The sequence below is a fragment of the Zootoca vivipara genome, chromosome 12 (assembly GCF_965207765.1).
Source record: "Zootoca vivipara chromosome 12, rZooViv2.hap1.1, whole genome shotgun sequence".
Taxonomy (NCBI): domain Eukaryota; kingdom Metazoa; phylum Chordata; class Lepidosauria; order Squamata; family Lacertidae; genus Zootoca; species Zootoca vivipara.
In genome coordinates, this window is record NC_142595.1 from 16,083,680 (window position 1) to 16,107,203 (window position 23,524).

At 46.7% G+C, this 23,524-nt stretch overlaps 2 protein-coding genes across 3 annotated transcripts in view; both read right to left on the bottom strand.

Moving 5' to 3' along the window:
* Positions 1-51: 51 nt before the first annotated feature.
* PNKP (polynucleotide kinase 3'-phosphatase) lies at positions 52-19,002 on the bottom strand. 2 transcript variants are annotated; one of them, XM_035134740.3, is made up of 17 exons: positions 18,800-19,002; positions 18,128-18,267; positions 15,520-15,566; positions 14,918-15,367; positions 12,135-12,214; positions 10,689-10,746; positions 10,451-10,558; positions 8,985-9,056; positions 8,142-8,190; positions 7,421-7,491; positions 4,855-4,947; positions 3,698-3,794; positions 2,980-3,041; positions 2,741-2,850; positions 2,549-2,636; positions 1,473-1,534; positions 52-421 (listed from the first exon to the last, which is right to left on the bottom strand). In XM_035134740.3, exons 2-17 carry the CDS (start codon positions 18,252-18,254, stop codon positions 301-303), a joined length of 1,695 nt encoding a protein of 564 aa, XP_034990631.3. In that variant the 5' UTR covers positions 18,255-18,267; positions 18,800-19,002; the 3' UTR covers positions 52-300. The 2 variants fall into 2 exon arrangements, with proteins under 2 accessions (XP_034990631.3, XP_088511266.1); XM_088655140.1 differs by lacking the exon at positions 14,918-15,367 and having other exon boundaries at positions 18,800-18,991.
* A 2,305-nt stretch (positions 19,003-21,307) lies between these two features.
* Positions 21,308-23,524, bottom strand: part of TRPM4 (transient receptor potential cation channel subfamily M member 4) — a 47,859-nt gene continuing 45,642 nt past the window's right edge. The window contains exon 25 of the mRNA XM_035134745.3: positions 21,308-22,600. Coding sequence (XP_034990636.3) covers positions 22,596-22,600 — 5 coding nt within the window. The 3' untranslated portion in view covers positions 21,308-22,595. The remainder of the gene's footprint in view (positions 22,601-23,524) is intronic.

Below are 23,524 nucleotides of genomic sequence, written 5' to 3' on the forward strand. Positions count from 1 at the left end.
TTGGGTGACAAGGAGGCTATAGCTCTCACCTGAAAAATAAGAGGACAACCGTTTGGGTTGCAAAACTTTATTTCTCATGGTTTCTAAAATGCCTTTTCACAGGGGAAAAGGGAATCCTATTATATAGTCTCCACTCCCATTTTCAAACAGCCTGAGGACGTTCTCCAGCCCAAAGCGAGGTTCCCCTTTGACCAGCAGGGGGAGCCGTCACACTTCATAAGTATACCTTTCTTTGGCAACAGAGAGGTACATTATTTTTTTAAAAGGCTCTGTCAGATGGGTGCAAATAGCAGGACACTGTCATCCCTCAGAAAATTGCCGGTAAAGTGACTCTAGTTGAGAATCTGCGAACTGAGGCACAAAGTGAATCTTGAGGATTTCAGAGAAACCCTCGTCCAACGATGGTTCCACAAACTTATTCCTAGCAGAGAGAGAGAGAGAGAGAGAGAGAGCGCCAGTTGTAAGTGATGTTTCAGAGATGAAACCTATTCAGTCCTCAGCCTATTTTCTGGAACTAAGTTAGTGTTAATTGCATTAATTTTTACTTGGGTGTTTCATGGCAAAACTTAAAAGTGAAAATGGACGTGGGGAGAAGTGTCTAATCTCCCACAGTGAATCTCAGGGTTGAAGTTCAAAACAGGCCATTCCCCCCTTCCCCCCCCCCACAGCAACCTTGAGAGCTAGTACAGTGGTGCCTCGCTAGACGAAATTAATTCGTTCCACGGGTCTTTTCTTATAGCGAAAAAATTCGTCTAGCGAATCCCATAGGAATGCATTGAAATTTTTTTGCCCATAGGAACACATTAATTGAATTTCAATGCATTTCTATGGGAAACCGCGATTCGCTAGATGAATTTTTCGTAAAACGCATTCGTCTAGCGAGGCAACCTCCGCTCGAAAAATCCTTTCGTTAAGCGGAAATTTCGTTAAGCGAGGCACCACTGTAGTTCGTTTGTTTTTATCAAGTGAGAGCTGGGTGACAGGAACATGCAAATTTGTGCACAGCAAACACAACAAAATATAGTTCGTTCAATGCAAGTGTACAATTCTGCTTTCTGCATTTTTTAGAGGGTGCTGTACAGAAACAGCCTCCCCCAGCAGTGGCGGGACCTACATTTGGGAGGCCCTGAAACTTGAACTGTTATGCAACCAGCAATGAGGTCTGGGCAACCACTGCCATCTTCTTCAGCGGGGTTGTTCCACGACAGATCACCACACCTGTGCTACCGACTCTCAAAACTTTGGGGTTGCTGAAGTATATGCAACAAAAAATCAATTCGAGCTGTGCGACTCAGATTGGGTCCACTAGACCCCAAAAAATTGAGCAACGTGGCCTACAGTCGCTTCTGGGGCCACTCTGGGATTAGGGCCCACGAAGCTTAAGATTCATTAGTTTAATAGTAGCTGCACCCTTGCCCCTCCCCATGCCACTGCAAGCTCCCCTCCCTCCTATAGGTAATTCAGAAACTCACTTATAACTGTTCAGGACGATATCATTCACGGGCACGTGGCCCTTTTCCGTCATTTCCCGGAACTGAAATGAAAAAGAAGAGAGGTTGCTCTCTAGTCATTCTGGGGGCTGCTTATTTGAACAGGACGTGGGGACGTTCCCCCTTTGGGGAAAGCTGGCTGATGTCAGACCGTGAAGAAACGAGGAGGATCCACTTCAGAAGTGCTTCCCACAACACACAGTTCATCTGCGCTGGCCAATAGCCCACAGAGCTATCAAAGAGGACTGGGTAAGTTCATGAAGGGGGTGCTTTGATTATTAAGCACAACAGAAAGACAGAAGAAAAGAAAACAAAAACACAGGGAAGGCAGCACTAACTGGAAAGAGACAAAGGGAAAGTCCAGCATACTATTTAAAATATGTCCCGTCCCTCCCACAACACATCAGGGTAAACAGAAATCCAGACTTCACTTTCAGAGTAGTTTTGACTATAAGATACTGCAGGTTAAGAATGCTGTACATCACTTCTGAAAGAGGCCATTCATAAACAAAAGAGGTGCACGTCACAGTCTTAGGTTGTTGAGCTAGAGCAGGGATGAAGTAACTTTTTTGGTGGTGGACCACATGCCAGTGATGTGCCAGAAATGGGTGCTCCCTCCACGTTGAGGGATGCCTCAACCCTTAACAATTTGGAAATGCAGGGGCTTAAATCCAGCCATCTTGCCTCAATCCCAGGGCTCTCATTTACTAAACTATTGATACTGTCCATCAGGGCACTTCTCCAAAGACAGGTGGCTCATTTCAGGGCTCCCTAACCAAGGTCTCCCATGGGTCACCCTGTGGTACAGCTCAGAGAAGTATACATCATCTCCAGCTCGGGGAAGGGGCAGCCCGACAGTTTGGCTAATGATAAGTCTGACTATACAAGAGAGAGATGGAGAGAGAGAGAAATCCTTTTGCAGCCTTGATTTGTTTCTCCAGAAGTGGGGTGAAAGCAGAAGAATCAGAGTGGGGAACACGAGTTCAAACAGGTGACCTGGTCCCTCCGGAGAAAAAGAGGCGGAAGATTTTTGATAACTTTCCTAACAAGCTACTCACTCTGTTGTTATGCTTGGCTTGCTCCAATGAAGCAGTGAAAAGGAAACAGCGGCAGGGAACGCCAGCTTTCTTGGCGCACTCAATGTACCTGGTGGGGCGGAAAGGGCACAATGGTTTTTCAGAGGACTTTGGAAGCCTGCCTGCCTGCTGGAGGAACAACCACACCGCATCTGCTGACCAGAGAAACCTCACCTGCATCTGGATTCCAAGTCCGGATTGGTGTTGTCTACTATTGCGCTCTTCCCTGCCTGCAGTGCTGCTTGGCACGTAGCCACGCACTTCTGCCACGAGCCAAGTGTGTCCTGTAAGGGGGAGGGGGAGAAGATGGGTTACAAGGGGAGGAGAGGAGGAGGAAAAAGAAGAAGACAGGCGGGGCCATCCTCTTGAATTCAGCAGGGCTTACTCCCAGGCAGCCGCCGTCTCCTACTTACCCGGTTGGCATAGGCATAACCAGCAGAGGCCAAATGTCGCTTCAAAAAAGTTGACTTGCCAGCTGGAATGAGAGAAGAAGACAGTGGTGTTAAAAGCAGTGTTAGAATCTGAGATATGGAAGCTAGGAGCTAAATAGCACCTTAAACCTAGGTTATGGGCACAGCAATGGAATGTCCAGGTGCACTTTTTTTTATCACAATAATAGGTAACAGTAAAGGTACCCCTAACCGTTAGGTCCAGTCGCAGACGACACTGGGTTGCGCACTCATCTCGCTCTATAGGCCGAGGGAGCCGGCGTTTGTCCGCAGACAGCTTCCGGGTCATGTGGCCAGCATGACTAAGCTGCTTCTGGCGCACCAGAGCAGCGCACGGAAACGTCGTTTACCTTCCCGCCAGAGCGGTACCTATTTATCTACTTGCACTTTGACGTGCTTTCGAACTGCTAGGTTGGCAGGAGCTGGAACCGAACACCCTGCTGCGGGGATTCAAACCGCCGACCTTCTGATCGGCAGGCCCTAGGCTCTGTGGTTTAGACCACAGCGCCACCCGCGTCCCTATAAGAACAATACATAGCTGAAAATGAATGAACTGCAGCTAAAATATTATTATAGGGAAGGGCATCTGTTACCCATGCACACTTTTTGAGACTGGAGGAACCTTTTGCACAAAGTTTTGGAAAACGAAGCTTGGATAAGGAAGGTGTGAACGGCCACTCACCAGCAGGGAAGCCAACAGCTACAACCACCTCTGGGGATGACGAGGTCAGGCAAGCGTCTGGGGGATCATAAAGCTGTGCTTTGGGGTCCAGCGTTCGCTGTGTAAGAGGAGACAATAATGGCAAATGTATGAATATAATAGACGCAGAGACTCAGACACTGTATGTAATAGCGTTGGGCAAGTCTGTCAGCTGCGCCTATTAAACTCTGCTTTTGCAGATCTCGCCGGGCCCAATTTCAGTGGGGGCAGAGAAAAGGGGGGAAATGCACACTCTAAATTGGAATAAAGTGCTAAAATGATGCGAATGTAAAACTCTGCAAGAATAGCCAGGTGACTATGTGCAGGTTTTCTGAGCAAAAAAAAATCACAGTTGCTCACAACTCAAAAGCTGCTTAACTGACTAGCAAGCAAGCCCACTGCTCTCAGCCACAGTTTAGGATAAAGTTCTGGTCCTGCCACCCACATGGGTTTCCTTTTTTAAACGGTTTTCTGAGTAGGCAGAGAACATGCTGGCATGCAACACTTTTTTTTGCCTTCAGCTTCCCACAAATCTTGGAAGTGGGGAACCACAAGCAGCAACAGGCAAACCTTTCCAGTAAATTTCTTTGGGGGTTTATTAAAGGTGTTCTTTTGGTCAGCAATCACTCCCCCTGCCCCGGCACTTGCCCCCAATAAAGAGGACCTGGATTCAGTCATATTTTTGAACAAAGATTTCCTAGAGCAGGAGCGAGGAACCCTTAGCCCTGCAGATGTTGATAAACTAAACTGCTATTGTCCCTGACCATTGATCGGCCCTGCTAGATGGGTCTGATGAGAGTTGGAGTCCAATAATATGCGGAGGGCCAGAGTTTTACCCATCCCAGGGCTAAGAGACTGCTGGCAAGAATCCAAAATCCCCCAATTGAATCTCACCCTCTGCCATGAGCTCATTAGGTGGTCTTGAGGTCACAAAGAGTCAGAAACGACTAAACAACAACAACAGGGAAGCCCATTCTCTCTCAGACTCAAAAGCCCCCTCTCCCCCTCCAAATATCAACCTGCAGAGATTGTTTTGCAGATCACAAAATACAGCATGCGAAAAGGCAGCACTCAATTTTATATGAACAGAAACAAAAGGCGAGCCCGGCTCCGAAAGAAATGAAAGAGAAATCATTCACCGGATCAAAGTTGGGGAGTGCAAACGGTGGCTCTTTCCAGCCCAGGAAATACACTTCGGGGGTGCGGAAGGGAAGCCCAGCGTTCAGAGCAAACTGTGAGGACGGGCAGAAGGAAAGCTGTTAACGTGGGTAAAGGAGCCAGGGAAAAGTGTGAGCAGATGAGAACGACTTGTACTCTTGGCAGCCAGAACGCACATACTCCACGGCCACAACAAAAGTACACAGAGTATGTGCAATTTGCATCTCGGCCTGCTCATCCTGTGTCATTTGCTTCCAAACTCTCCGAAGGGTTTGAAATCCTCTGTCTGGGATTGAGAGAACGAGGAGAATGGTAATAAAATACTCCAGATAGGTGCGCCACCAGGAAGGGCTAAGGGGCACTGCCTTCGCTTCCCTCCTTAGTCCCCCGCTGACTTCTAAGAAGTCACATTTTCAGATCTGCCCTTCCCCCCGCACCATGAGGGCTAGCATCTTGTTTCAAAAACAGAAAGTGGAGATTCTTGGGCCCATGAGTTCTGTACCATACACAAATCAAACACATCTTTTTGTATTTCTAAAACATCTGGTGCACAACTGGTTACCGAAGGAGCTGACTGCTAAGTGCTCAATGTGGGCTGCCGATACCAGCCCAAACTTTTGCATAGAAAACACATCGGTACAACTTTTTCCTTTTTCCAGCTCAAACGCTTCACTGCAAGGCACCACTTCCTCAAATACCCAAAACTAGGGGTCAGCAAGCTTTTTCAGCTGGGGGCCGGTCCACTGTCCCTCAGACCTTGTGGGGGGCTGGACTATATTTTTTTGGGGAAATGAATGAATCCCTATGCCCCACAAATAACCCAGAGATGTGTTTTAAATAAAAGGACACATTCTACTCATGTGAAAACATGTTGATTCCTGGACCGTCCGCAGGCTGGATTTAGAAGGCGATTGGGCCTTAGTTTCCCTACCCATGGCCAAAGCATTCCTAAGACGAGTGATGTGAGGTGATAATATTCCCTGCTAGAAAATTCTCCAGAGAATATTCTCCACAAACCGTAAATTCTAATGTAAGAACCCGTTATTTTCTTACTTATTTATTTTAAACTTTATATTGATTTAATTAGTGTTGCACCGAAAATACTGTACCATGTAGATATGCTTGTTAAAGAACGTACTCATGTAGTGGACCTGAATTTTTTTTTAAAAAAAATATTCCTTTTACTTTAAAAGCTACAGTTCATGTATACACAACATAATTAGAATTCAAAGTTGATGGTAAATATATGGTTAGTGGCAGGCTTAGTGATTTACGAGATTCACGTTGAATTTTCACTTTCAAGTTCGGTGCAAAAATTGAAAGAATGTGAATTCACTGCATTGCCCCATTGAATAAAAGTATCTGTACAGTTTTTGGTTGCCACCTGAACAAGTTTACCCATGAATAAAGATGTATATTGACTAATTACTGTACATCATTTTCAATGCATTAAAATGATATCACTTTCAATGCATTAAAATGAATGTTCTCCTGTTTTAAATGAAAATTCTCTAATATTCTCATTAATCGCAAGAGAATATTCTCCAAAAGATTATTCTCGAGAATTTAACATCACAACCTAAGACCTCCAAAAACCTCCCACCTTCGCCAATTTTAAAACTGGAAAAGAACATGCAAACTAGCTATGTAACCAGGTGGGTGGATATACAACTTGCCTAACACAAGGGATAGAATTGGGGCAAAATACAAACTAAAACTGCATTCTGGGTCTCCAAATTATCTGTAGGATTTGAGGACATCAAGAAAGGTGGTAGAGGGAGAAAATGAGGTGAAAGGCATGGTTCTCTCCCCGCCACCCCCACTAGATTTCAGTGGAGGACTATTAAAACCTGCCACCTTGAAGCTTTTGAAGGAAAGGTGGGATAGAAATGTTTTAAATACACAAAGAGTTTGCTTTTAATTTTAAAAAATAAAAATAAAGGAGGAATTCCATGAGTGCTAGAAACTTGGCTTTTGGCTGAATGCTGATATTCTAAGGAAGCTAGAGGGCAAGTTCTGTGTATCTAGTAGCTCCCTGGGCACAAAATACAGTCCTGAACAGCATTTCCACGACAGCAATCACATCTTGCATAAGTAAAAACAGGAGGGACCCTTTAGGCAATGCTGTAAACCAGGCTGATGGCAATGACTGTTCTGCACTGTTTAATGATTACGCACTTGTTTCAATGTTTTATTTCTGTACGCCGCCCTGATATTTCAGCATATAAATGGCGGTATATAAATTCTTTTTGAAATAAATAAAAACCCTGGCGGAAGAGAAGAGGGGGAATAGTGGATGCTAAACCACAGCAGTTGTTCTTTAATCCAGTGTTTCCCAACCTTGTGCCGCCAGATGTTTTGGGACTACAACTCCCATCATCCCTAGCTAGCAAGACCAGTGGTCAGGAATGATGGGAATTGTAGTCCGAAAACAGCTGGAGGCAGAAGGTTGGGAAACACTGCTTAATCCAGGGTGGCCAAATTTTCTGTTTCGTGGTTAAGGGAAACTGAAGGAGATGACAGGAAAGAGAAGAACTGATTCCATACCAAGCGGTCACTGCATGAGAAATCCTTCTTCTTGTGTCCGGGGGCCCAGTTTGGTGGTCGCCCAGCTGCATCTATGGGGGGGGGGGAGAGGAGGTATGAAAACACATCCAGCAGCCCAAGGTGGAAAACTCAACAGATCATTGCTAACGCTCACAACTGGGGCATGTAAATTCGGAGTACGGGAAGCATAGAAACTACAACTCTGCCTGCAGTGAAGATTCACAAGCTTGAAATTGTTCCTCGCTCCCACCAAATGAAGGTGCTACGCAAGTTGCACCCATCCTCTCATTATACTGTCCATGGCACCCCATAGCGCTGGAGTGGGGAGTGTGGCCCCCGGCCTGATTTCATGCGGCCCTCTGCGTGTCCTTGCTCTCTGGGCTTGCCAGTGTGGCGAAACGGTTAAGAGCGTTCAACTAGGGCCTGGGAGATTGGGGTTCGAATCCCCGCTCTGACCTCGGGGCAGCCACCATCTCTTAGCCTAACCTACCTCGCAGGGTTGTTTGTTGTGATGGGGAGGAGGAGGGGGAGGGGGACCAGGCACACACCACCTTGACATCCTTGCAAGGTGGAGACGGTACATAAATGTAATAAATAAAACAAGCGCAAGAGGTAGAGAAAGGATGGGCTTGTGCAGAGAGTAAGAAAAGGAACCGCGCAACACTACAGCCTCTGCCACCAGCTCTGAGGATTCCCAGCTCAGCCTGAGTGTTTGACTCACCTCCGACGTAGACGCTTTGCTGCAAAGATACTTCTAGGCCACCGTTTGCCTTGGAAGAGAGTTTGGGAATGAGGGGTGGGAAATCAAGACATGTGGTGACACAGAAGCCTCTCTCTCTCTCTCTCTCTCTCTCTCTCTCTCTCTCTCTCTCTCTCTCTCTCTCTCTCTCTCTCTCTCTCTTCTTCCCACCCCTCTGTCTGCACCCTTGTACCTTCTTCCTTTCCTTTCAAATTTGCATGCTGCCTTTCTACATTGCGATACACAAGGCGGATGACAAAATCCACAACAAAGATAACCCCCTACCACCACCCCCCAGTAACAATCTGATCCAGCCACACTGGGGAAAATGCAACTTTTAAAACTTAAACCGATTAAAAGAACCTTCAGCAACTTACAGTGGTACCTTGGTTGTCAAACTTAATCTGGGAAACCATTTGCAAACCAAGGCGCGGCTTCCAATTGGCTGCAGGAGCTTCCTGTGCTCAATTGGAAGCTGTGGAACACTCACTTCCGGGTTTGCGGCGTTTGGGAGCCGATTTGTTCGAGAGCCAAGCTGTTCGACAACCAATGTACAGCCGTACCTCTGGTTACGTTCACTGCGGGTTGCGTACACCACGGGATACAAACGTGCTGAACCTGGAAGTACCGGAAAGGGTTACTTCCGGGTTCGGCGATTCGCGCATGCACAGAAGCACCAGATCGCGCGGCAAGCATGCGCAGATTCGGTGCTTCAGGTTGCGAGCAGATGGCGGGAAATTCGCTCCCAACTAATTACAATGCAAAATGACTAGAGTGTGGAAAATGAAACTAACAGCAAAGTCACAATCTCAAGTCTCAAGTCACCTTCTTGCACAGGTGCTCCCACATGCCGAGGACAGGTTTGCGGTAAACGCCAGAACCAGTCGCCACGAAGACCTGGGAGGGGAAAGATGGCAGCAGCGTGTCACTGTCTGTCCCATCCTTGTCCAGATAAAAAACATCCTGGCATTTTATTTTTATACTGTTTTCAGTTTCTCCTTCTCTTCCTTGATCAAACGTCTCTGAGCCAAAGTCTTCTTGTCTGGGGTATCTCTGCTGTCACCTGGAAAGTTTGGCTGAGCCCCAGCCCGTGCCCAATGGGTGACAAGGCGAGAGATATAAAACTTGCTGGAGAATGGGAAATGGGGACAGTTCACCATTTCGATTTCTGCATTGCCTTGATCTTTGCACGTGGCTGCAAACCCCTGGAAACTACATTAGAACAGAAACTGAAGGACTTAGGCTTGGGAATGAGATCTTTTTCCCCCTAAATGCAAATTTGTGGAGGCTGGGATGGGGGAAGAAGAGAAAGAGAGATTAGATTAGGAAGGAAAGAGCGAGAGAGAAAGAGAAAGAGAGAGGGAGTGCTGGGGGAGAGGTTTAAATAGATAGCTCAGCTGGTAGAGCATGAGACTCTTAATCTCAGGGTCGTGGGTTCAAGCCCCATGCTGGGCCAAAGATTCCTGCCTTGCAGGGGGTTAGACTAGATGACCTTCGTGGTCTCTTCCAACTCTACAATTCTATGGCTGTCTGTGAATGTTGGGGGAGAACATGTGGATGCATGTAGACGTGTGGATTATCTGTTTATGTCATTTTGTCCCTGTCCACTGCTAGGACGTGGCCCCTGGGCAGTTACCCACAAGGCCCTTGGAGCCCCCAGAGCCCTTCACCTGTTTTTAACTCTGTCAGCTTTATTTCCCCTTTCTCTCTTTTTAAAAAGTTTTTATTTATACTTTTCGAGTTTATACGTTTCGTTAGTTTTACAATCAATTTAACATTTCAAAATTTGACTTCCTCCCCCCCCCTTTCTGCGGTTCCTTAAATTAATTTTTTTAATATCTTCTGCATATCCAAATTCATTTAATTTGCTCATTTACTTTAAATATATACTCTTATGAAACTGCAGGTTATTACAATATTCCTTGCTAATGTTTCTATCTGTTTGCAATTTATCTGTAAATATTCAATAAACCACTTCCATTCTTTCACTTTCTCTCTCACACACATACACAAACCCACCCTCTTCTATTCTGCAGGTATTTTTCGCTTCATAAGACACACTTTTTCCCTCCTAAAAAGGAAGGGGAAATGGAAATGTCCGTGCGTCTTATGGAGCGAATGCCCGCTCGCAAGGGCAGGCATAGGAGCGTCTTATGGAGCGAAATATATGGTATACCATAAAATGTTTGCTTCCAAAGCCCACTCCACCACCACCACCACCCCAGCTCAATGTGTAGCTTCCCTTTGCAAAGCATTCTGGGATATACACCACCCTCCCTGCCCCGACTCACCTGCAGGGGGATGCCAAGCCGCTCCACCACTGCTTCCACCTTGGCCTTGAAAACTTCGGGCCTGAGGCGCCCGCGACTGATGCCCATTTGGTTGGTAAAGATCACAACCTGCCCGGTTGGGGTGGGGGTGGGGAAAAGAGGGCAGAGATGCAGGAGAGAAGAACACAGAGGTGAGGTGGGGTGAGGAGAGGAGAGGAGAAGCTGGAGCGAGTAACGTGGTTTGGGGAAGGTGCATTACCTTGTACCCCTCGCTCTGAAGCTGCTTCAGCTTGCGGGGAACCTCAGGGTACAGGATCCTGCAAAACAGAAAGGGGTGAAAGTCAATAACTGAGTGCTGCTCTCCCTAACCCAGGCAGCCTGTGATGTCCCAGGGGTTGCTGGATCCCAAATCCCATTAGCCTCAGCCAGCCTGGCCATTCAGGGATGATGGGAGTTGTAGTCCAACTCCATCTACAGCAGGGCTCCCCAAACTTGGGTCTCCAGCGGTTTTTGGGACTACAGTTCCCATCATCCCTGACCACTTTGTCCTGCTGGCTAGGGATGATGGGAGTTGTAGTCCAAAAAGACAGCAAGTTTGATCCCAACGCTGATGGCACGTTGCCATGGATGGCATTAGGGTGAGAGTGCAAAGCACAATGCAGAAACACCAGCACAAGCCCCCCGTTTCAGTGCCTTCGTCCTACAAAAGAAGCCTGACATCACTCTTATAAAATCACAGGATTGTAGAGTTGGAAGGGACCCCCCCAAGGATCATCCAGTCCAACCCCCTGCAATGCAGGAATCACAACCACCACAACCAGGGAGCTCTTCTCACTTTCCCCCATATGAGTAGGAATATTCTCCCTTCTATTTATTACATTCCTTAGCTTGCCCTTCTTCCAAGGAGATTAAGGCAGTGTCCTTGGCTTTCCTCCCCACCCTTTATTCTCACAGTGACCCTGTAAAGTAGGCCAGAGAGAAAATGTGTGTGTGTCTGTGTGTGTGTGTGAGAGAGAGAGACCGGGCTTCTTTTCATAAACCACTTTGAGGTTTTATTACAATAAAGTGGTATACAGTGGTGCCTCGCTTAATGAATGCCCTGCTTAACGAAATTTCCGCTTAACGTAAGGATTTTTCGAGCGGAGCTTGCCTTGCTAGACGAATGCGTTTTACGAAAAATTCGTCTAGCGAATCGCGGTTTCCCATAGGAATGCATTGAAATTCAATTAATGCGTTCCTATGGGCAAAAAAAATTCAAAAAAAATTCAATGCATTCCTATGGGATTTGCTAGACGAATTTTTCGCTATAAGAAAAGACCCGTGGAACGAATGAATTTCGTCTAGCGATGCACCACTGTATACGTGTTGTGAAATGGAATAAAATGAAGAAATGAACACAGGTCTCTCTGGTCCTAGCCTGGCACTCTTAACTACTAGGTAACCGTCTTGCTTTTATTACTCCCCTCCCCCCTTATCTTTCCTCCAAGCAGCCCATGGTGGCATATGCGGTGACTCCCCCCCCCCATGCCTGACCCAAACAATAACTGTTGGGAGGTGCGCTGGGCTGACAGAATGAGCTTCATGGTTGGGGGGGGGCATATTTGAACTCGGGCCTCTCTGCACCTAGATCAACACAGGTTTTGCCATGGACCATGCTGGCCGCCCATAATTCCCCCGCCTCCCTGGTATTTCACCCCATTCTCACCTCCAGTCATCGGGGCTGGTAGGAAACACCTTCCCAGACTGCGTGGTGATTATGGTCCCGTCCAGATCGAAACCGGCAACCTGGGCAGGGAGGCAGAAAGAAGGCCAAGCATCACTAGGTTGGCATCAAGCCTCAACTTCCAACTCTCCCCCAAAGCAACATTGCTCCCCCACTTCCTGGTTTACAGTACCCCTACCGAAATCTGTCAGGTGAGCCTGCACAGGACACAGGGCAATCGCAAACTGAAACCTCCCCCCCCCTGCCCTTTCAGGGCAGATACCGTCCGTCAAAGCAGAAACCATGCTGGTGAGATCTTAGGGACAACACGGAACCCCACAAATCCTTACTGCCCCTTTGATTGCCCTGCAACGCCCAAGAAGATCTGAAATTGGAGCTGTCTCTGACGACCGGAGGAAATATACTTAGCAACACACCATTGGGGTCCAGGACTAAACCGGCTCTGTGGTTGCTGCATTTGGGAGTGGGGGTATATGTGTGAGAGAGTGGGAGACAACCAGTTTTGCCCCTCTCCCAACACTGGTGCCCATCACCAGTCCTTTTACCTGTCCCACAGAACTCTGTGCCAGCTGCTAAGCACAGAAACTAACATATAGCCCCACCCACTTCATTTGCATACTCCCGCCCCGGGTTCCGTTTCTCAGCTGGGCTACCATGTAACCTGGTCTGCGCCTCTTATTTATTTTTGCACCTAATATGGGCTATCTACGCGGCTCCCCTTCCTCCCACTTTACCCTCGCAACAACCCTCTGAGGTAGGTTAGGTTAAGAGAAAACAACTGGCCCAAGACGGAATGGGAACTGGAACCCAGATTTCTTCAATCCAACCCACTAATCACTGGGTCAAACTGGCTCTCAGCAGGTGCAAATGAAGCCTTTTGGGGCGTCTATAGACTGGATTGTACAAAATGTGGCCGGAAGATCACATTTCCGAAAGCGTCACAGCATAAAATATATCATCTAAGTTTCTTTAAATCAGGCTTCCTCAACCTTGGCCCTCCAGATGTCTTGAGACTACAATTCCCATCATCCCTGACCTGCTAGCTAGGGATCATGGGAAATGTAGGCCAAAAACACCTGGAGGGCTGAGGTTGAGGAAGCCTGCTTTAAATGTTCCGAAAGGTTTAAATATGCCTATTTTTCAAATTGTGCTGTTTTAACATGCTGGTGTGTGCCGCCTTGGGCTCCTTTGGAAGGGAGGGCGGGGTACAAATGAAATAAATCAAGGATTTATTTTACTTGCAAGGGGTTTTCACATGGGCTTGAAACAGCACACACCAGCCACCTGAAGCGGTACGGTCCAATCTGCCACATCATGACATGGACCAGGGCAAAGAGTGAGAGAGAACACCAGGAACCGGCTATTCTACATCGCCTGGTTATTATTACAGTGGTGCCTCGCTTAACGAATGCCCTGCTTAACGAAATTTCCGCTTAACGAAAGGATTTTTCGAGCGGAGGTTGCCTCGCTAGACGAATTCGTTTTATGAAAAATTTGTCTAGTGAATCGCAGTTTCCCATAGGAATGCATTGAAATTCAATTAATGCGTTCCTATGGGCAAAAAAAATCCAAAAAAAAATCAATGCATTCCTATGGGATTTGCTAGACGAATTTTTCGTTATAAGAAAAGACCCGTGGAACGAATTAAATTCGTCTAGCGAGGCACCACTGTATTATTATTATTCAGATTTATAGACCGCCCTTCATCAAAAGATCCCAGGATGGTTCACAAGACAAAAATGCAAGATAAAAGCACAAATAAATAGTTAAAATAGAAACAACAAAACAAACCCCTCCTCCCACGAACACGTTTTACAGGCTGCAGAATATTAATCAGCCAAAGACTTGGTTGAAGAGTATATTGCCCAACCTGCCCAGATGATGTCCTGTAGAGGAGGTTTTACTTAAGACATTTGAATCACATCTTTCTTATAAAAAAAAAAGTACCCAAAGAATCTTGTGGCAAAAAGAATAAGCTACAAAATACAAGAAACAGACCTCAACGTTAACAATTAGAGAGTTAATATGACAGAGAGTTGAGTTTTACTCAACGCTAGTTATTTGCCCCATGTTACGATTTTACCATTTTCTGGCGTTTTCATTATTTTAAGCGGACTTTCTGCCTACGGTTCCAGACAAGTGATGTAAAAATTTGCCCTTCTTGCATTAACGAAGAGGACAGGGTGGGGCGCAAGGTGGAACCAGAACATTTCCCCCAAAGCAGCCTCCTGCCACCTGTGTGTTCTCCTGGTGTTTTGGACTACAATTCCCACCAGCCTCAGCTAGGACATGGCTCTAAACAACACCTATACCTGAAGGACACTGCCCGGACACTGAGGTCCAGTGCCGAGGGCCTGTTCTGGCGGTTTCCTCGCTACGAGAAGCTAAGTTACAGGGAACCAGGCAGAGGGCCTTCTCGGTAGTGGCACCCACCCTGTGGAATGCCCTCCCACCAGAGGTCAAAGAGAACAACAATTACCAGACCTTTAGAAGGCATCTTAAGGCAGCCCTGTTTAGGGAAGCTTTTAATGTTTGATGGATTTCTGTATTTAATGTTTTGGGCGGCTTCCAACAAAACATTCTGTATTTAAATGTTTTGTTGGAAGCCGCCCAGAGTGGCTGGAGGAACCTGGCCAGATGGGCGGGGTATAAATAATAAATTATTATTATTATTATTATTATTATTATTATTATTATTATTATTATTATTATTACACAGCCCACAAGAAGCAATGCTAGCTCCCGCTGAGAGCTGAAGACCTTACTTTGGCGCTGGGCAGCACCCCTTTCTTTGTGAAGACCAGGAGCTTGCCATGGTCCTCCCAGGAGTCGTGAGGCTGGGGGGCCAACTGCGAGAGGTGCAGCTGCCGGGGACGCTGGCCCCGCGCCCGCTCTGCTTCTGCTGCCGTCTCCTGCAGCTGCCTCAATTTCTCGGCCACCGAGGGGTCGACATCGTCGTCTTCCTCGTCCTCAGAAGGAGAGGATGTCTTGGGCCGCTTGGCTGGCTGGGACTTGCCGTCCTCCTCTTTTTTCTGGGGGCGCCGGGGACTGAAGAACTCCAGCAGGGTTTTCTTCGGGGAGCGGGAATCTTCCTCAAAGCGGATGCGATAGGGATACAGCCCGTTCACCAAGCACAGAGTCTCTCCCTCTTGGAGAGTGGTGCTGTCCCCACAACGCAGGTGTATCTCCTCCACCGACGTGGGGTTCACCCCTCGCTGCCAACACACCAATACGTTAGGGGGCCTGCCTGCAACCAGACACCCAAAAGCACCTGCTTCACCCTCTTAGGGAAACAAGGCTCCCATATGAAGCAGAGCCACACACACAAGGCTCGGAACTGGGACAATCTGAACTCTCCCTGTCTTACCTGCGTGACTCGGACGGATCTATAGGCATAATTGGCCAGCAACTCCACTGCGAGGAAACAGGAAGAGAAAACAGGGCTGGTTACACCCGCAAGGCATGTCCAGAAAACCCAGATTTCACACATGGAATCAATCAGGCTGGGTACATTAATTCATAACACTAAATCAGAACTGGAAGTGGTGGTGCTGGGCTTATTTTTCTTTTTCTTTTAAAGGAATTATGGGTGGGTGTGGAGGGAGAGGAAGAAAGGCAAAAGGAGGAAAGAGAAAATGGAGGAAGTAATTTTTTAAAAGCAGCATCAAGAAACCAGAGGGAAATGAAAATGGGTAGAAATCAGAAATAATTCGAGATTATTGTATTCTATCTCACTGCTGAATCCTAGCTTCACTCTTTTATATCACAACCTTAATACAACAATCTCTAATTATTCAACAGAAATAAGCACCACAGAAATTATTTTTAAAAACACCACGGATAATGGGATGGGAAGTTGACAAAAGAAAAATATATATTATGTACTGGGATTTTGCGTGAAATTCGTGGAAATTTAATAAAACATATTATCTACAAAATGGAAAATGGGTAGAAAGCAAGGGAAAGGAGAAGTCAAGAAAGATGAAAGCCTCCCACTGGCAAAGCAGGCAAAGGGAAGCCACAAAAAACAAAGCCATTCTACTGCACTGCATGCAGCAGGCAGAGTTCCACTGGGAACGGTACTGCCTGCTCTCCACCCCATTTTGGCAATCATTCCATTTCCTACAATGTGTGTTGTCAGCGTGGAGCAGCTAAGAATTTGGATCACCAGCTCAGAAGCAATAAGGTGGTGAAGTGTGCATGTGTGTGTGTGTTGACAGGGTGGTGGTGGGAAAAGTGCTATTGCTGCTCCCCCTTCCGGCTCGCTTTGCCCAATGACGGGGGTCGTCCCCAGTGGCTGGAAAGGCATGCACAGGCAGCAGGGGAGGCAGCATTTCTAGAAGCTGCAAAGGAAGGGACAGGTATTGATCTCACTTGCATCCAGTTTTCCCCTCAAGGGTGCTCAAGGTAGAGAATATGTGGATTTCACGTCTCCACCACCTCCATTTTAATCTCACAACCAAGTAAGGCAAGTTCTAGGCAGGTAAGTTAATGACTGGCAAAGCAAGGATTTGAGCCCAGGTCTCCTTGACCTGTCCAGCATGGTGGACATTTACACCACACTGGCTCTCTGTAGTTCCTGATGCCTGGAAACTTTTGCAACTACTTCTCTTCCCCCCCCCCCCCGGAAAGATCTCACATTTGTCATCCGTATCTGCACTTATTCCTGTTTTCGTTCTGTGGCTCCCGCAGAGCAGCAGACATTAAACTCGTGGGGTGCAGTCAGGCAGAACAAAAAGGAAAAAAAAAACACCATAACTTCACTTGGAGGAGTTCCAGGAAAGTAGAGCATTACTAATAAAGGCGTGTAGGCCAGGCCCGTCAAGTCCCGAGAGACTGTGATCTACTGCCAGTGTAAAAAAACTGACAGTGATCTACCAATTGTCATTGAGGATTGACCAGAATTGTTGAGCTTTCTTTGGGGAGACCAGAGCTCTTGAGCTTTCTTTCTTTTTTTGGGGGGGGGGGAGAGAGACCAGAGTTGTTGAGCTTTCTTTTTGGGAGAACACAGTTGCTGAGCTTTTTTTAAGGGAGAATGAAATACTTCACTCATCTCACACTCCACCAATAACAATCGCACGTACCACTAAAGTCAATCACCGTATTCCACACCGCAATGATAAAACACTGAACTCCGCCCACTTGGCACGACAGAGGAGAAGAAGAAGAGTTTGGATTTGATATCCCGCTTTATCACTACCCTAAGGAGTCTCAAAGCAGCTAACATTCTCCTTTCCCTTCCTCCCCACAACAAGCACTCTGTGAGGTGAGTGGGGCGGAGAGACTTCAGAGAAGTGTGACTAGCCCAAGGTCACCCAGCAGCTGCATGTGGAGGAGCAGAGACGCGAACCCGGTTCCCCAGATTACGAGTCTACCGCTCTTAACCACTACGCCACACTGGGACAGTGTGAGGGGGTAGGGGGCAGAAACATTCATTCCGAAGTTTTTCTAAGCTCGCAATCAATATGGATCCTGCAATCGACCAGGATCACCAGGGGATCTACCTGTCGATCGCGGTCGACCAGTTGAACATGTCTGGTGTAGGCTATAGGGTCACTTGAGTTAGTCATATACCAGAAGCCTAAATATTTTTTCTCTCTCTCTTCAGGCCACACATCTCACCAGGCCTACTGCTGTTTGCCTGGCAGGAATGAGTCCTTCAACTGTCGACAAGGCCTCTTGCTTGCCTGCATTGAGGAGTGTGAGCCTGCATGGAAACCAGCCTATTATACCTGGTTAAAATTCATATTTGTTGCTGCATCTGCTTTTGCATCTGGCCCTGCCCACTGCTGACATGCGGAACTTGGAAGGTTGTGACCCCTGAGAGTGACCCAATCAAAGGGATGAACAGGAAGGAGCGATCTGTCAAATGCTGTACAAAGAATCCCAGAAAGTTCAACATTAGACCAAGCACAATGATTGGATGGGATTGTACTAGCAGGAAAAGAAAAATCCCTAAGAGAAAAATTACTCACCTTGTGTCCGGGAGCATTTTTTATCGGTGACGAGTGTCTCAGGTCCCCTGCCCAGAACCACAGTCACACCATCAGGCAGAAGAACTGGATCGTGTCGCTTGTCTTGGCTGACGAGGAGGCACCGCATGGCACTGGGCAGCCTGCGGATGAAAAAGAATGGTTTTGGGTTTGTTTTCTTATATATATATAAAAAAACGTAGAAGACTCTCGCAAATCTTCCCAATTCTCAATGGTTTATCCATAGGGGGGGGCGGCTAGAATTTTCCTATTTTCCAAGAGATACCGGTAGTAGATACCACCAGAAAAGAAGAAAAACGTGTTCCACTGAGAAAACTTGGCTCCTGAACTCTGGTTGGAAGGGCTACGATGGAAATCATATATTGTTTTGAGAAGGTGAGAGAGAGATTGGTGAAATGAAAGCAAGGGTTGGCATGTGAGAACTGCCCCAAAAGGGCCAATGAGGAGAGGAAATCGAATATTTGAATCCCATAGTCATGAGCGAGCCTATATTTAACTTTGGGTAGTGGCAGAGTTTAGAGAGGAGGAACATAAACCACATTATCTCTACTGGGTGTCTGTCTGTCTGTATGGGATGTTTGTTGAGGGAGGAGACCACTTCTCACAAGCAGCAAAACTGCACCCCACTGCAATGCAGTCTGAAACAGCAGGTACCTCAAAATGCCTGTCTCTAACAAATATAAGCTGGTACAAAAAAGAATTTAGGTTTGTATTTCTCAGGGGGTCCTCCTGTCCAGACAGAGGAGCTGGCCCTCCTGCACTGAAAGAGGAAGACCGCCCCACTGCTGTTGCTACGCGCAGCAGAAGAAACGAGGACCCACATTCAGCGAGTCCGTCCCTAAGCAGGAAGTCTGAAGGAGGGCTATGACGCTTTTTCCGGTGGCCTAACCGGAAGTGTATTCAAGTCCGGGCAGCTGAAGTCGAGGCAGGATGTTGCCCTGATCCGCAAAGCCCGCGCTACGGAGAGAGAGACAGAAAAGTTAAGAGTCACACGAAGCGTGAACTTTCGGGTTTCGTTTTGAGTTTTTTTTGTTTCTTTAAAAAGCTGCCATTGGCCGAGATTCTCACTTGGGCGCAGAGCGGCTCCGCTCTATCGCTTGCCATCTCTAAGGCTGGAATTGGAAATGAGAATGATATCACTGCTAGAACGGCGGTGCATGGCTCCGTGAGGCTGCTATCCTTCCTAGGCACCGTTGTGGTTGGCTGGTTTCCTTTTTTTCGTCAAGAATTACCCACCCCTACAAAAGTACAACTTAAATTAGACAGCAGCAAAGGTCAACTTAGCGAGTCAACGCGGAAATATTCCAAACCAAACCGTCAGCTCACTGGCGGTGCGCATTGCTCTACACTTTTTTTAATCTCTGTGGTTTGGAACGAGAGGCGATGCTTCCAAGCCAGCGCTCTGCCGAAAGTGGTCCGTCGCTGAGCGCTGACCATTGCGAACGCGTTCCGAGGACGAGTCTAGGGCAGCCTCTCTCCTCTCTTCTCCCCAGTGGGCGCCCAGGTGGAATCTGCTCCGGTGGAAGTGGCTGACTGACAAAATAGCATCCGTTGGTAGTTACTGTTATTATGCTTATTTAGTCCAGTTTGCTGTGCCTTGCTTCCTCTACAGTCCTCAGAAAGACCAATGGAAGTGTCAGAATGCAAAGCAGCCTCTTAATAGGATCCCTAATTTTATGAGACCAAGAAAGCACCCCCTGGGAAACAAGAAAAGGAGTTATTCTGTATGGAGCCAACAAAAAATGCTGCAAAACCACAGAGCAAAGCAGGACCAGGCCTTTTTTTTCTTTTTCTTTTTCTTTTTGCTACCCAAGGCAGAAAGGTGCCCTTCCTCCGTGTCACACATGCAGAAGCCAGCTGGACTATCTGCATTTGACATTCACACTTCCCGGCATGGACAGCTGACACCATCAAGCCACGTAACCCACACGGCTCCATCCTCCCAACACCTTGATGTTGTTATAAGAATTTTGCTCACCTGCTGCTCTGCCTGACACCTACTCAGCTCAAGGAAATGCTGTAATAATGCGGCAGCAGCTGGCAAGCCTCCCATGAGCAGAGTGGCAAGATGTGTGCAAGATGGCTGCTGGAGTCCGTGGCCTGCGCTGACTGGCCTGACCCTGATGGCATTGCTGTCGGTGATGTGTTGGGAGAATAATAATAATAATAATTTATTATTTATACCCTGCCCATCTGGCTGTGTTTCCCCAGCCACTCTGGGCGGCTCCCAACAGAATATTAAAAACACGATAAAACATCAAACATTAAAAACTTCCCTAAACAGAGCTGCCTTGAGATGTCTTCTAAAAGTCAGAGAGTTGTTTATTTCCTTGACACCTGCTGGGAGGGCATTCCACAGGGCGGGCGCCACTACCGAGAAGGCCCTCTGCCTGGTTCCCTATAACCTCACTTCTCGCAGTGAGGGAACTGCCAGAAAGCCCTCGGAGCTGGACCTCAGTGTCTGGGTTAAACGATGGGGGTGGAGATGCTCCTTCCGGTATACTGGGCCGAGCCATTTAGGGCTTTAAAGGTCAGCACTAACACTTTGAATTGTGCTTGGAAACGTACTGGGAGCCAATGCAGCTAGGCAAGAATAGCACAGCAACAACTAGTCATCATCACCCTGGTATGAGCGCAGAAGAATGTAAGTCAGCAAGGGGCTTCGGGGACACAGCTTTGGAGACTGCTGCTTCACTCTGCCTAATGGTAGGGCCAGCCATAGTGTAAAGTTCCCTTTCAGGTTCATGGACCCTCCAAAAGTCATTTCCAAAGTGTATTTCCATATAATTTCCCTAGTGATGTGATTACCAGCATGTCATGGTTTGGGGGAGAGGGAGGGGAGTCATGTGCTTTAAAATGCATGGCTCAGTACACACAGTCTCCAATGTGCTAGTATTGTAATACTTCAGGATTTAATTCCCTTTCCAGCATTTCTGGAAGTGAAATCTTCTTGAGTGGGTGAGTGAATCTTGTTTCTAGGGCACACAGTGTAAACATGCACCCAACATGAAGTACATATGGCGCCTAAGGCTGCCTACAGTAGATGAGACATATTTTTCTTTAACAAAAGAAAAACGACAGATTACTAGAGCATATGACAGGGTGCAAAGAGACACCAGCAGTCTCTAACAGCAGAGGAGGGTGTGGTTCACAAATTGAGAATTCTGATGGTAGAAGAAGACTTTATTTTTTTCTCTGATTTTGCCCCATGTTCGGGAAAGCTAAAGCCATTTCTTTTTAGGCTTCAGGGAAGTTTACCATGATGATTGTCAAGAACTCTAGTTGTAACATACCGTAGGCTTCTAGAACATGTTTTATTAACACTATTATTATTATTATTTTTATCAAATGCATTTAAATCTATTACAAAATATCAAAATCTATGAAAGAGCACAGCAGTTTCCTTCTGCCATTTGCTGCAGTCCTGAGAACAATCAAACACCACTGCGTAATACTTCTCTAGCAGCACTAGAAAAGGTAGTAATTCTTGGACAATGAAAGCTGCATTTTTGATGGGGGGGGCGGGGATTTGGTTCATGTTTAGGGTCTCTTAATGTGTAAATACCCTTCCTCCATTAACAGTTTTCGTTCAATGAAGAAAGGCCATTCACAAATCAAAACATACAAGAAAACATTCTTTTCCTTTAATCTGAAGGACACGTTGCCATAAACATTCTCTCTGAAAGGGAGCTTGTCTTAATGCAAGCATAATGCAAGTACCGTATTTAATTTTATCTTTTAATAATGAAAACAACAATCCAATTGCCCTACCCACCCTTGTTAATTGCACACAAGGATAAAGAACATGTCATTTAAAAAAAATCTAACAAAAGGAGTCATCAGCTGATTGATGTTCTGGCCTGCATGTAAAATATAATTATAATCCATTCTATTGCACTTCCATCTTGCAGAGGTTTCGTTTTACTGTCCATGTCACATTCATTCTCACAGCAACCCTGCGAGGTAGGTCATTCTTTCCCCCATTTGCAGAAATAGAAATTGAAGACTGAAATGGGCCAAGTTCATGGCCAACTTGAAATTTGAACCATTTCTCTCTCTCTCTCTCCACAGTCTCCTAGTTAAGTTCTTTAACCTGAGTGGCAGAAGTCCTGAATGGTTCAACAGAAACAAGAATTTCGATTCAAGAACCTTAGCATGTCTGAGAGATTACGGGTGTGTAGATAGTCTATAGCAATGTTTTCAAGTGAAAGTGGGTATTGGTTCTGGGCTGTCTTCTATTCCACTGTAAACATTGACAGGTAAACTGCCCGGGACATTGGGAAATTCCAAGTTTCCCCATCATCTGTGGCAAAGCCTCTGGTAACCAAGGTTCACCCCACTTCACCCGCTTCACAAATATGCCTGGAGTTCTGTGAGTGGCAAGTGTCACAGCAATTCACCTCTCTTCAGGAAAAAGAGCTGATTCTTCTTGGAGGTTCCATGGAGAATTTTAGGCTGCAAGGAAAGAAAGCAGCATGTGAATTTCTAATTGTGATGGCTGCAGTTTTCCACCCCACCACCCACCACCCCCGCTGCACGGTTAGAATAGCTCCCAGCTATCTTCAGTTTCAAATGGCAGATAGTGGTTTAAACACTGATTCCATTATTAAGTCTTGCCACCGTCCGGCAAGCTGTTCTGTTTTGCTTTTTAAAGCATCAGACATGTTCACCTTGGTGCATCTAAAAATAAATAAATGCACAAACAAGTCCTAAAATGTTGTAACACCACTCAAGGGATGGAAGGATGGGTGGGACTGTGACATCACAGCCGCCAGGCAATCAGTGCTGTGCACAACTGGATTTTGCTGCAAAACAGCAGGACTAGGCTTTTTCGTAGTGATGTATGGAAGTGAGAGCTGGACCATAAAGAAGGCTGATCGCCGAAGAATTGATGCTTTTGAATTATGGTGCTGGAGGAGACTCTTGAGAGTCCCATGGACTGCAAGAAGATCAAACCTATCCATTCTGAAGGAAATCAGCCCTGAGTGCTCACTGGAAGGACAGATCGTGAAGCTGAGGCTCCAATACTTTGGCCACCTCATGAGAAGAGACGACTCCCTGGAAAAGACCCTGATGTTGGGAAAGATTGAGGGCACTAGGAGAAGGGGTCGACAGAGGACGAGATGGTTGGACAGTGTTCTCAAAGCTACGAACATGAGTTTGACCAAACTGCGGGAGGCAGTGGAAGACAGGAGTGCCTGGCGTGCTATGGTCCATGGGGTCATGAAGAGTCGGACACGACTAAACGACTAAACAACGACAGGCTTCTTCCCTGAGCTCACTTCTGAATAGTCTGACTAGAACGTAGTTGATGTGCTTCCAGGGCACAGCAACTGCTGACTGAGTGCACACAGTGTGGATACAAATTTATATTTAAGC

What these genes read in the sequence shown, in the direction of transcription:
- PNKP (XM_035134740.3), bottom strand. Translation starts at nt 18,254, where the DNA reads ATGCGGTGCCTCCTCGTCAGCCAAGACAAGCGACACGATCCAGTTCTT. An exon ending in AGCTGTTGGCTTCCCTGCTG is followed by an intron (nt 3,042 to 3,697) that starts GTGAGTGGCCGT and finishes CTCTCATTCCAG; the next exon opens with CTGGCAAGTCAACTTTTTTG. An exon ending in GACTTGGAATCCAGATGCAG is followed by an intron (nt 2,637 to 2,740) that starts GTGAGGTTTCTC and finishes CCGCCCCACCAG; the next exon opens with GTACATTGAGTGCGCCAAGA.